Here is a 12150-nt window from a genome sequence, read left to right as displayed (position 1 = left end):
AGGGATCGAACCAGTGTCCTCTGCATTGGCAGGCGGATTCCTAACCACTGTACCACCAGGGAAGTCCCTTATTTTTTTCTTGTTGATTTGCATACACCTCGCTCTGTAGTCTTAGACATGTTCTTGGAAGAAGGAAAGATACAGTTAACCCCATAACTGAATCCAAACCTACATATATAATCTATCCTTTCTAAAAGTAACGTTATCTATCCAATATTCCAAAACGGATATCCTGACTCCTGCCATCTCTGCTTCCTCTCCCTGCCCCCACCCACAATGACTCATCCAAATAGTCTCCAGATCCTGCTATCCTAAATATCTCCTGATTCTGCTCCTTCATGTCTACCCTCAGTGTCCTTTTCCAGGTCACCCACCTGACAGCTTCCATAGAGTAGTGAAAGCCCTTCTACCTTATTCTCACCTTTAGTTGGTCCTTTAATGTCATTCTTAGGCAGAGTAGGCTCAGTACACATTTGCTGAGTGAATGAATGAATCCCTTATTTGACAGATGGGGAAAGAAGGTCCAAGGCAATAACCCAGTGAGCTATGTGCACTACTGGCAGGACTGTGCAGGTCTGTTGATACTCTCTTTTCTCTGACTGGAAAGAGGGAATTCCTTTTAGGGGGAATGGTTTGTCCAGGACCTTTGGTAACATTGTTAAATCTTTTTCAACCCTCATCACAATTTTAAACAGTCTTATTTGGTCTGCAATGGTAGCTGTCTTGTTCTCTTACAAATTCCCACAGACTGGTGCAGTACCGGCACAGAGCAGGCCTTTAGGAAGAATTTCTTATTGAGTGAATGAGTGACTCAGGACCACAGAGCTCCTATTCCAGTGAAAGGGGGGCTACTGAACCCTGAGTCTGATGTCATGAAAACCCAACCTAGACTCAGTCAGACTTGAGCTCTGTCCTTTATTAATTGCATGACTTGCCAAATTATTTCCTCTTGGCCTGAACTTAGTTTTTTGTGCCATGTGGGCCATAATTCCTTGTCTGCAATTCTGAAATGAAAAAACTTTTTTTTAATTGAAGTATAGTTGATTTACAATGTTGTGTCAGCTTCTGGTGTATAGCAAAATGACTCAGTTATATCTTTTTCATATTCTTTTTCATTACGGTTTATTACAGGATATTGAATATAGTTCCCTGTGCTATACAGTAGCACCTTGTTTATCTATTTTATGTATAGTAGTTTGTATCTGCTAATCCCAAACGCCAAATCCATCCCTCCCCCTTTCCTCTTTGGTAACTGTAAGTTTGTTTTCTATGTCTGTGACTCCGTTTCTGTTTTGTAAATAAGTTCAATTGTATCATAATTTAGATTCCACATATAAGTGATATCACACGGTATTGGTCTTTCTCTTTCTGACTTACTTCACTCAGTATGATAATCTCTAGGTCAATCCATGTTGCTGTAAATGGCATTAAGAAAAATCTTCTTAAGTCATTTGGTGGCAAAAACCAAACTAACCTGAATTTTTTTTTTTTTTTTTTGCGGTACTCGGGCCTCTCCCGTTGCGGAGCACAGGCTCCGGACGCGCAGGCTCAGCGGCCATGGCTCACGGCCCCAGCCGCTCCGCGGCATGTGGCATCTTCCCGGACCGCGGCACGAACCTGTGTTCCCTGCATCGGGAGGCGGACTCTCAACCACTGCGCCACCAGGGAAGCCCTAACCTGAATTTTTTAGGTAGCTAAGTTAGCCTTTAACTGTGAGGCTATTTATACTTATCCCACTCCATGTGAATATTCACGTTTCTTAGCAGAATTAGCGTGTTTCATTCAACAGCTTAGGGATGATTACATAATATATAGTATGTGCACCATATTGCACGGTATTATCTAAAACATGAAGAATGCTGAATTTGGATACATATCTGGCCCCAAAGGTTTCCAGTAAGGGGCTGAGGATTGTCAGAACTGCCACTGGGGGATGGCGCGAGGGTTACATGAGAGAATGTTTTTTTGTTTGTTTGTTTGTTCTGTTTTTTTGCGGTACGCGGGCCTCTCACTGTTGTGACCTCTCCCGTTGCGGAGCACAGGCTCCGGACGTGCAGGCTCAGCCGCCATGGCTCACGGGCCCAGCCGATCCGCGGCATGTGGGATCTTCCCGGACCGGGGCACGAACCCGCGTCCCCTGCATTGGCAGGAGGACTCTCAACCACTGCGCCACCAGGGAAGCCCGAGAGAATGTTTTTTAACAATGGTGTGAGCAATGGTCAGTCCCAGAATCCAAGAACAGGACGGGGTAGGATGGAAGTGGAAGGTGGTGATCTATGAAAAAGTGTGTGTATTCGCCTGCAGCGAAGAGGCTGGAGTAGCTAGTTAGGGCAGCTTCTTGGCTGGCAGGCTCAGAAGTTAAGGCTTAATCCACGGAAAATAACAAGGGTTGGGGGTGGGCGTGGGCAGGGTCATGGGAAGTAACAAAAAGGGATTTGATTCTTAGAAAGATTTGGAGGGGCAAGCCTGGCGGCAGGGAGAGCCGCTAGGAGCCGCCTAGGACCTAGGTGACCCCGAGCCCAAGCACACATCAGCAAGGGCGATTCATGCAGAGTCTGGGAAGCAGGGAGGGCCAGGGTCCGTGAGGCCGGGCAGCTGGACCCATGACCCTAGACGGTGAGGTGGTTCCGTCGCCTAAGACCTTCAGAACCAAGCACGGGCCCCCACAGCCAGATTCTCGGAGGAATAGCCGAGATGGGGCTTGAGGGAGGGGGGCCCGAAATCAGGAAGCATTAAAGACAAGCTGGTACCGGGAAGCGGCTCTGGGTTGGGAGCCAGGAAACCAGGGTTCCCGTCTTTCCTCTCCAACTTCGAGCTGGTGGAAGCGGTGCGACTCGTCCCACTTCTATGTGCCTGCAAAATGGCAACAACGCTGTGTGGGACGGAAGCGGGATACCACGTGGGAAAGCGCCTTGGAACTGAAGCCCCAACAGGGTTACTCAGTTCCAGAGGTTTCATATGAAACCTGGATTTCATATGAAAAGAACCGACGTAGCCATTTTCCTTCACCGTAACAGCCGTTTCATCAAATTTGGCTGCTGCCCAACGCCTCAGGACAACTCTCTGCCGGCGAGTCCGAGGCTTTTCACTAAGTTTGAACTCAGCCGCTCGCCGTAGAACCTCTAAGTCCCGCCTACGAAACTGACGTCCCGGTCGGAACGTATGCAAGGAGAGGACGAGCGTGCGTGGAAACGGCACTCAGTACCCGCCCCCCGACCCGACGTCTGCCGCGGGCGCGCGCTCGCACGCCGGAAGGGGCGGAGCCAAACTGGAATTTATATATCGCGCGCCGAGAGTCGAACGATCTCTACCGGCAGCATCCGACGGCAGGATGGTAAGGGACATTATGGCGGACTTCTACTTGTCTGTCGCGGCGGCATGAGTGAATCCGCGGCACATCCCCGCCATCTCGCCTCACCCGGTGCCGGAGTTCTGCTCTAGGGGCATGGGGCACTCAACAGAATCCGCAGTCAGGTGTATTTTCTGAAAATGTCCGAGGCCTGAGGTTGGCTTTGGGCCTGCCGGTCGGCTGGCGAGAGGCCTTGCCACGGGAGCTGGGTTGGGGGGCCCAGGCCCGACAATCTCCAAGCCATGGATTATTCCTAGATCTCGGCCTTAGCATTCGAGATCCGAGTCATGAGCGCTTTCGCCAGGAGGACCTTGGGTGGGAGCGTTTGGCACTGTTGTGAAAGTGGGAGGTGCAGAAGTCCAGGCCGCAGGCGGCAGGGGAGGCTTGTGTATGGGTTGTTGAATCCTCATTCTGAAACGTCTGGGACGGTTGGTACAACTCCTTGGGCCTCTAGAGTTATCAGAAACCAGAGATGATGAGCTTATTGACGGGCGGACAGAGATTTGTGTGCTGATTGTCATGTTCTGATTTGGTTCTGTCGAGTTCTAGTGGCCTCCACTTGCCAGTTAGCTCCCGTTGGGAGCATGAGGAACCTTTACTACCATTACCTGCCACCCAGCCGTTTGACCAGGAGTCCCTATTGTGGACAGAATGTTTATTGGAGTACAGTTGCTTTACAATGTTGTGTTTCTGCTGCACGACAACGTGAATCAGCTATACGTATACATATATCCCCATATCCCCTCCCTCTTGCGTCTCCCTCCCGCCCTCCCTATCCCATCCTAGGTCGTCACACAGCACCAAGCTGATCTCCCCGTGCTATGCAGCAGCTTCCCACCAGCCATCCATTTTACATTTGGTAGTGTGTATATGTCCATGCTACTCTCACTTCGTCCCAGCTTCTCCCCACCCCCGTGTCGTCAAGTCTGTTCTCTATGTCTGCGTCTTTATTCCTGCCCTGGCACTAGATTCATCAGTACTGTCTTTTCAGATTCCATATACGTGCGTTGGCATACGGTATTTTTCTTTTTCTGACTTCATTCTGTATGACAGACTCTAGGTCCATCCACCTCATTACAAATAACTCAGTTTCGTTCCTTATGGCTGAGTAACATTCCATTGTATATACATGCGTGGTCAGAATCTTAACTGACTCGCATATAAGGCTGCTTGTTAAGCGATTTTTAATGCCATTACCTGGTGTGCCTTTGTGCTCTTTAGAGGAAAAGGTGGGTGGTTCATGTCCTTTAAATTATAGGGTGAGGGTTTGAGATACAGGTTTAACGCATTTGGCTGAATAATGCCTTTTAGACGTGTGATCCCGAAAAAAGTAAATCCAGCGCATAAGCCTGTGACCTGGGTTCCTGGTGTGGGTCCAGCATTGCTGGGAATCTTAGAACCTAGGCCTCTGGGGATGCAGAGGCGTGAGCTACTTAGAAGGTGCTAACGTTGATCGATCATTTTCTCCTAGTCTCACAGGAAGTTCTCCGCTCCCAGGCACGGGTCCCTGGGCTTTCTGCCTCGGAAGCGCAGCAGCCGGCACCGCGGGAAGGTGAAGAGCTTCCCCAAGGATGACTCTTGCAAGCCCGTGCACCTCACAGCCTTCCTCGGCTACAAGGCTGGCATGACCCACATTGTGAGGGAGGTCGATAGGCCAGGGTCCAGTAAGTACATGCTGCACCTTCCTAGCTGATGGGAGGGTAGGAGTTGGTGGGAACTGACTAGATGGGGCCAAGCTCTCAGGAGAGCAGGCTTTGGAGAGATCAACAGAACCTCTAGATATCACAATGGAAATATATTTTAGGATCGATTAATGCTTCCCGGGTTCAGGTGGCTGGCAGTGCTTGATTTAGGCAGAGGGATGTAATGGTGTAGGGGAGCGTGATGAGGAAATTTGTCAAGAGCTGCAGCACAGAGAAGTATGCTAACATGGGAGGTGGCAACCATTGAGGGTTAAATAGAGACTCCACTCACATTTTAGTGGCAGCCCTGAACTGTGAGCCTCACCTGAACGCCTGAATACTACCCATGTTCCTGGGTTGTGAAGTTCGAAGTAGAAAAGGCGCTAAGTAGAACACGGTGCTGGTGATTGAAACACAGTAAATAGACAGTTAAAATGGTCTATGCTGAGGAATTACTACCTCACTATACTTAGTACTCTTGTATTTTCTAGGTAATAAGGAGTTTGTTTCTGGAGATGGTTATGATAAACCAGCACCGAAACCAGGCTGTTACTTGGCTGCATAGGGTCCAGATAGTTTTGTGCTGCAAAGGTCAATGCACACAGACTGAGCATTCAGCAGTGAGGGAGTTTGGGCTGCGGTGCAGACTTGCCCACAAACCTTCCTGTCATCTGAAGCAACTTGCTTTGCTGGCCTGGAAGGGTACGCGACATTTTTCCAAAAGACAGCCCTCCTGCCGGGTACTTGAGGCAGCCGCTCAGGTCTAACTGCCTGCTTCGTCTGCAGAGGTGAACAAGAAGGAAGTTGTGGAGGCTGTGACCATCGTGGAGACGCCGCCCATGGTCATTGTGGGCATTGTGGGCTACGTGGAAACACCTCGAGGCCTCCGGACCTTTAAGACCATCTTTGCTGAGCATATCAGTGATGAATGCAAAAGGCGCTTCTATAAGAACTGGTAAGGGAGCCGATGCCGCCCTCGCCCTGGGTTAGGCTGGCCAGGAGGGCCAGGGCCTCAGCTCCGTAGCCGGGGTGGGAGGAGCTGCTCTGGTGTCAGGTTTAGTTGCAGAACAGGGCAGAACAATCCTTTGCTGCGCTGGGAGCAGCATCTTGAGACATTTCCTTCAGTGCTCACCTTAGTGGGTGCTACCTTGAGTCAGTTCAGTATTTCCTGAGTTGCTGGCAAGTGTTGAGTCTACTTAGAAGCTGAGGGATAGCTGTAATGCCCCCAGACCCCACCAGCCCCGGTGTGTGGTCTGGTTAATGGATAACCTGGAGCAGGAACTTGTGTGTCTGAATGTATGTGACTTGCATCATTAATCTTGTGGACCTCTGCTCAGCTCCGCTCGGCTCTGCCCGATGAGCTCCATCTAGGCTCCGCTTGCCGGTGGAAAAGGCTCCTTAGAAGCCGGCAATGAGCCCTGTCCCCACACGGTGCCCGTGTCTTCCGCTCACCCCTTGGAGGGTGATGAAGGCCGGCACCTGGCCCCCTCCCCAACTCTGCTCTGCTCCTGAAGGCATAAATCTAAGAAGAAGGCCTTCACCAAATACTGCAAGAAGTGGCAGGATGTAGACGGCAAGAAGCAGCTGGAGAGGGACTTCAGCAGCATGAAGAAGTACTGCCAGGTCATCCGTGTCATTGCCCACACCCAGGTGAGCGCCCACTGCTTATTGTCAATGGAGGTGATGACCTACATGACCACCTGTGGCCTTTGGGGGGCTCAGTTGCCTTCTGAGTTGATCCTCAGCTCACACTGGTTTTGTGTCAAGCCTCAGGATTTTAGGGATGGTAAGACTTAGAGGTTCTTATACTTATTTCCTGGAGGAGGAAGGGGTTGTTAAAAGCAACACAGTCCAGCCAGTGCCCTGCCTTGAGGCCTGGGTTCCTGGGGCCATATTAAGGACAGTTGTCTGCTTGAGAAGGCATCCAGGTCTCCTCACATAGGGTTGGTTTTTTTGTTGCCAGCAGAGGGCACTGTGTCCCCGATGGTTCTTAATTAGGGAAAACCACATCCCATTTTAGGAGAACTGGTTGAAGGAACCGGTGAGTCATAACTAACGTTGTCTAGCCCCTAACTGAAAATAGTGTTGAGATGCTGGCTGTTTGCACTTCAGACCTGACATGTGAGCTGAATTAGCTCTTGGTTGTCTGGGTAGGAATGGGTGCCGCCTTTGTTGTCAGTCTGGGCGATTATCCTGGGTGTATACCCATGATTCTAAGTGATCAGTAGTCCTGTGTGCTTAGTGGCGACCAGATTACCATAGATTTGTGGTGTGTGTCCATTACTGAAGATGGGTCAGTAGGATAACACTGGACAGCTCTAAAATCTGTTTAGATTCATTCCCTAATCACAGCTTGTACTCTCACAGTGTTCTCCTGCTCCCAAAATAAGTGGCTTACTGATAGTTAACAGAGCAAGGTAGATGGCCAGGGTAAACCAGGGCAGGTACCCCAAGGGAACTGGCCAAAAGGACAGTGAGCAGGAACATTGGGCTGGTTGGTCCCAGGATCTGGTTAAATCAGCCTGTCTTAAGGTGGGCCTGGTGTGTCTGTCAAGGATCAGCTTATTCTGACCTGATTCAGGCACCAGAATTGAAAGGGGAATGGTACCCAGTGGGGAGTCGTAACACTGGAAAGCAAAACTGTTGCCTGTCGTGCCCAGCCTGAGTTCCTCTCACCTTGAAGCATCTGTTCCTTTTAGATGCGCCTGCTTCCTCTACGCCAGAAGAAGGCCCACCTCATGGAGATCCAGGTGAACGGAGGCACTGTGGCCGAAAAACTGGACTGGGCCCGAGAGAGGCTAGAGCAGCAGGTCCCTGTGAACCAAGTGTTTGGGCAGGATGAGATGATTGATGTCATTGGGGTGACCAAGGGCAAAGGCTACAAAGGTGAGCTTCGCAGTGGCCCACATTGCTGTGGCTAACCTGGGAGAGGGGTGTCAGGCCCAGCTGTTCTGTGATGAGGCCCTGGAATGAGCGCTGGCACAGCGCCCGAGTCAGACTGCGGAAGTATTCCTTGCTGCCTTCCTTCTGAGGACAGTGCTGTGGTCAGGTGGCTGGGGTAGCATGTGGGACTGGGCATGACATACGCTTTGAGCACACTGCAAAACGCGCTGGGAGGCTTCCTGAATGCTCTCAAATGAGCATGATCACGTGCTAGTAGGGCTGATTTTCCAAGGCCTGTTCTTTGCTGATTATAACTCAAGGGTTGTGTCTCAGCTGGTATTCAAGCTTGCATGGAGATAGAAAAAGGGAGAGGACATGGCAATCATGTTGCATTGCATGTTCTGTGGACAGTACCACAAACTCAAGTTGGGCATTCATAGCAAGAAAGGGCCAATGGCATGGGTGCCAGGCACCCCAGTAATAGCATGTGTCTTATCCAGGGGTCACCAGCCGTTGGCACACCAAGAAGCTGCCCCGTAAGACCCACCGAGGGCTGCGAAAGGTTGCCTGTATTGGGGCGTGGCATCCCGCACGGGTGGCCTTCTCTGTGGCTCGGGCCGGGCAGAAAGGCTACCATCACCGCACCGAGATCAACAAGAAGGTGAGGTGCCCAAGGGGATCCTGTGGAGACTTTAACCCTAGGAGGGGCAGGGTGGTCCCAATATTGGGAATTGGGGTTTCCAGTCCCCGTCACCATCGGTCCATTTGTGGTGGAGCACCCCGTGGACTTAGTTGCTCGTGTCTGGTGGCACAGTTCTGACTCTCCGGTGTCATGATAGTAAAGTGCCATCTTTGAATGTGGTTCTGGTGCAGCTGACCCTTGGCGGGGCTGAGGACGTGAGCTTTGTCTCCCCTCTCCTGTTCCATAGTGTTTGGAGAAGCCTCATCCATTATCTCACTGGATGGCATTGTTTGCAGTTCAGGCCCAGCCACCTTTTCTTTGCTCAAAGCCTGGGACGCCCCCTCACTAGGGCCGAGGTCATAGCTGCTTTCCCAGAGCCCTTTGTAGGCTAGCCCACCCCCAAGATGGATCATTTGTCCCTAATGGCTGTCCTTGCGTCCAGCCAGCTCCAGAGGCCTCTGAGCTGTCTCTCCGACCAGTTTTCTTGTTCTCAAGTATTTATGCTCATTTCCTCCTTCAGATCTACAAGATTGGCCAGGGCTACCTCATCAAGGATGGCAAACTGATCAAGAACAATGCCTCTACTGATTACGATCTGTCTGACAAGAGCATCAACCCTCTGGTGAGTAATGGGAGCTGTCCATGCAAAGCCTCAGATATCTGGTCTGGGGGGGGATTTCCGGTTCCAGGCTTCCCCTATGGGGCTGGGGCCATTTTTACAGCCAGTTAACTGGACCCCTGTACAGCATCCAGCTGTCTGCACCCTTTGTCATTGGTGGGGGGGGGAGACTGGCTCGTGAGGAGTGGGGTGGCAGGCCCAGCTGTTCAGTGATGATGCCCTGGAATGAGCGCTGGATGCGGCACCCGAGTCAGACTGCGGAAGTATTCCTCGCTGCCTTCCTTCTGAGAACAGCTCTGGTCAGGTGGTGGGACCACCAGGACCTGCGGGGGCGGGGGGTGTCGTGTGCGCGGTCAGACCTGTCTCCAGCCCCGTACTTGATCTGTGCTGACCTTTGATGGCCTTGCTCCGTCCCAGGGTGGCTTTGTCCACTACGGTGAAGTGACCAATGACTTTGTCATGCTCAAAGGCTGCGTGGTGGGAACCAAGAAGCGAGTGCTCACCCTTCGCAAGGTGAGGCTGGAGGAGGGGGTGTTGAGCTCTGTTTGGGGGTTGGGAGGGAAGGCGGGGAGGGATGATACTCCTGACTTTGAAGGCCCGGGAGGAGGGAATTCCGTGTCTGGCCTGGCCCGGCTGTTTGCTTCTGTTCTTAATTGTATTCTCATCCGCCTGGTGGCAGGAGGAAGCCCCTTGGTAGTGGCTGGATGGTGGTGTTTGGAGTGGGTGGGTGTCCTGATTCCAGGACTGATTTAGATGGAGTTGGCCTCTGCCCTCTTAAAATGAGGGACCTGTGAAAAAAGATGGTACAGAGGAAGGCGTGACTCTGTACCCTTGCTCTCTTGGTCCACAGTCCTTGCTGGTGCAGACCAAACGGCGGGCCCTGGAGAAGATCGACCTCAAGTTTATTGACACCACCTCCAAATTTGGCCATGGCCGCTTCCAGACTGTGGAGGAGAAGAAAGCATTCATGGTGAGCACCTACCTCTCTGCCCTGGGGCTGGGGTGGGGGTGGCTTTCAGCTGCTGTCTCCTGTCAGCCTGCCCATCTGGTGCTGATGCAGAGGGGACCACCTTGTGCCTGTGTGTGCCCCGGGCTGTGGAGACCAGCCCGGAATCTGATGGCACTGCGGTTGGCGGTTATTCTTAACTGCCTTCTATCTCTAACCTTGCCTGCTGCATTTCTCTCCACAGGGACCACTTAAGAAGGACCGAATTGCAAAGGAAGAAGGAGCCTAACGTCAGAACAGATTATACGGCTGGTAGAATCTCAATAAAGTTATTTTCCAGTGACATCCATCTGCCTGTGCTTCACCTTCCCGGTCCTGGCTGCCTCCCTCGGCCCTCATGCTCCCAGGGGCGTGCTGTCCCCCCAACCTCTTTGGTTGCCTCTTTCCCCTGCCACTTGCCGGGCCCCATGCTTGGAGCAGACTAGGTGAAGCGGGGGGTGAGAGCCAGCCAGCCTGGTCTGCCCTGCCCTGTACAGCCAGCCTGGGGAGTGAGCTCTGTGTGAAATGTTTGTCACAGGGCGAGGAAGCTGGGGCTCTGCTGTAGAAGTTGTGTCTGCAGCTTGGAAGGAGGCAGTGAGGAAGGATCTGGTGTTGCTGTTGCCCATGGGCAGGGCAGGGCAGGACCTGGCTCTCTGCTGAGTGCAGGTACCTAATTTAGTCACTAGTCCATGCAGGAGGGGTTCCAGTTAGGGCTTGTGGAGGTTCTTCTGTAGCCAGCGGCAGAGTTCTGGCCATGGGAGAGGGTGTCGTGTAGAAGCCCTGAATGGCACCCGGGACTCGCGGAAACACTGGAATGTTTGCTTTGAGGAAAGCCCTGGTGATTAACCAGGACTTCATTAAAACGGGTGAGAATGTGGACCGGCAGAGGTCGAGTGCCTTGACCAGACTCACCTGGCTGGGTGAGGTCATTGAACCCCAATTTCCATTCTGGTCTAGGTCTGCGTTGGTAACTTGGCTCAGCCCCCGGTCCCGTGCCGACCATGTTGTGCACCTGCATCACGTAGGCTGGTAAGAGCTTGGCTGCTAGAGCCCAGCACCCAGTCCTGTGATGTCTGGCCCACCCTTTGGTGGGGTGACTGAACCCCAGTCCAGCCCCTGGCATTCCAGGTGTACAAAATGCCCCCGCTTATCCCCCTTCCGGCCGCAGCTGCTCCCCACGTCACATCTGCCCGTGTGGTGTGTGTGCCTCAGCGCCACCTACACGGAGGGCAGAGAGCACAGCTACAGCAGCGCCCACGGCCCTGCCCGGTCTTCTGGCAGACAGCTGGTTGCCCACCAGTTAATCACTTGGGTTCTGGCGTCTTCTGAGCCTTAGTTTCCTCTTCAGAAGGGGTAGTGATAGCTGGGGATAGATGGAGGTCCCATACTTATGGTGCTGTCTCCAGATGACTGGAGGTGGCCGAGTTGAACCTCTGGTTCCCAATGAGCATGGTATCCCCATGACTCGCGTGAGGCCCTAAGATGTCCAGTCAAGGCACAGAGGAGGTTGCAGGAATTACATGTGGGCCCTGAGGCAGAGGCTGGCTGAGGTCTGGAGGGGCTGAGCAAGAGCCCTTGGCGCGGGACCCCTCCCCAACGTCTGTCTGCCCACTTCTCTGGAGTCCTTTCTGATCTCTGTGGGGCAGTGGGCCTCAAAGCCAACTTCTGGGCCAATTTGCCGCCCCATGCAGCACCCGTTGGCTCAGGATCCAGGCCTAGACTGGCCAGAGCTGCATTTCAGGCTGGAGCCACCAGGGGGCGAGAGTGGGCAGCACCCAGTTGGGGCAGCCCTGCAGGAGGACCTCTGGGCTTTGCGGGGAGTGCAGAATCCCTTCCCCAACCGGGGTCTCTTCAGATGCCCCATAATCCTGGGAGTCAAGCCCACAGCCAGAGGATGTCAGGACCTGCCTCAAGGCCACCAGGCACCTGCGGCAGAGCCAGGCATGGGAG

The 12150-nt window shown here is 52.7% G+C and overlaps 1 protein-coding gene across 1 annotated transcript; it reads left to right on the top strand.

Moving 5' to 3' along the window:
- The first annotated feature begins 3296 nt into the window (after positions 1-3296).
- On the top strand, positions 3297-10504 carry RPL3 (ribosomal protein L3). Its single transcript, XM_082665073.1, has 10 exons — positions 3297-3334; positions 4821-5013; positions 5818-5986; positions 6546-6681; positions 7731-7917; positions 8415-8575; positions 9117-9218; positions 9633-9728; positions 10066-10185; positions 10406-10504. The coding sequence occupies exons 1-10, from the start codon at positions 3332-3334 to the stop codon at positions 10448-10450; spliced, it is 1212 nt and encodes a 403-aa protein (XP_082521199.1). The 5' UTR covers positions 3297-3331; the 3' UTR covers positions 10451-10504.
- The last annotated feature ends 1646 nt before the right edge of the window (positions 10505-12150 follow it).

This window comes from Grampus griseus (genome assembly GCF_964374135.1).
Source record: "Grampus griseus genome assembly, chromosome: 11".
Taxonomy (NCBI): Eukaryota; Metazoa; Chordata; class Mammalia; order Artiodactyla; family Delphinidae; genus Grampus; species Grampus griseus.
Note: the sequence above shows the minus strand (reverse complement) of the source record. Positions and strands in the feature narration are given on the sequence as shown.

What these genes read in the sequence shown, in the direction of transcription:
- RPL3 (XM_082665073.1), top strand. An exon ending in CAAGGGCAAAGGCTACAAAG is followed by an intron (nt 7,918 to 8,414) that starts GTGAGCTTCGCA and finishes TGTCTTATCCAG; the next exon opens with GGGTCACCAGCCGTTGGCAC. An exon ending in GAGTGCTCACCCTTCGCAAG is followed by an intron (nt 9,729 to 10,065) that starts GTGAGGCTGGAG and finishes CTTGGTCCACAG; the next exon opens with TCCTTGCTGGTGCAGACCAA.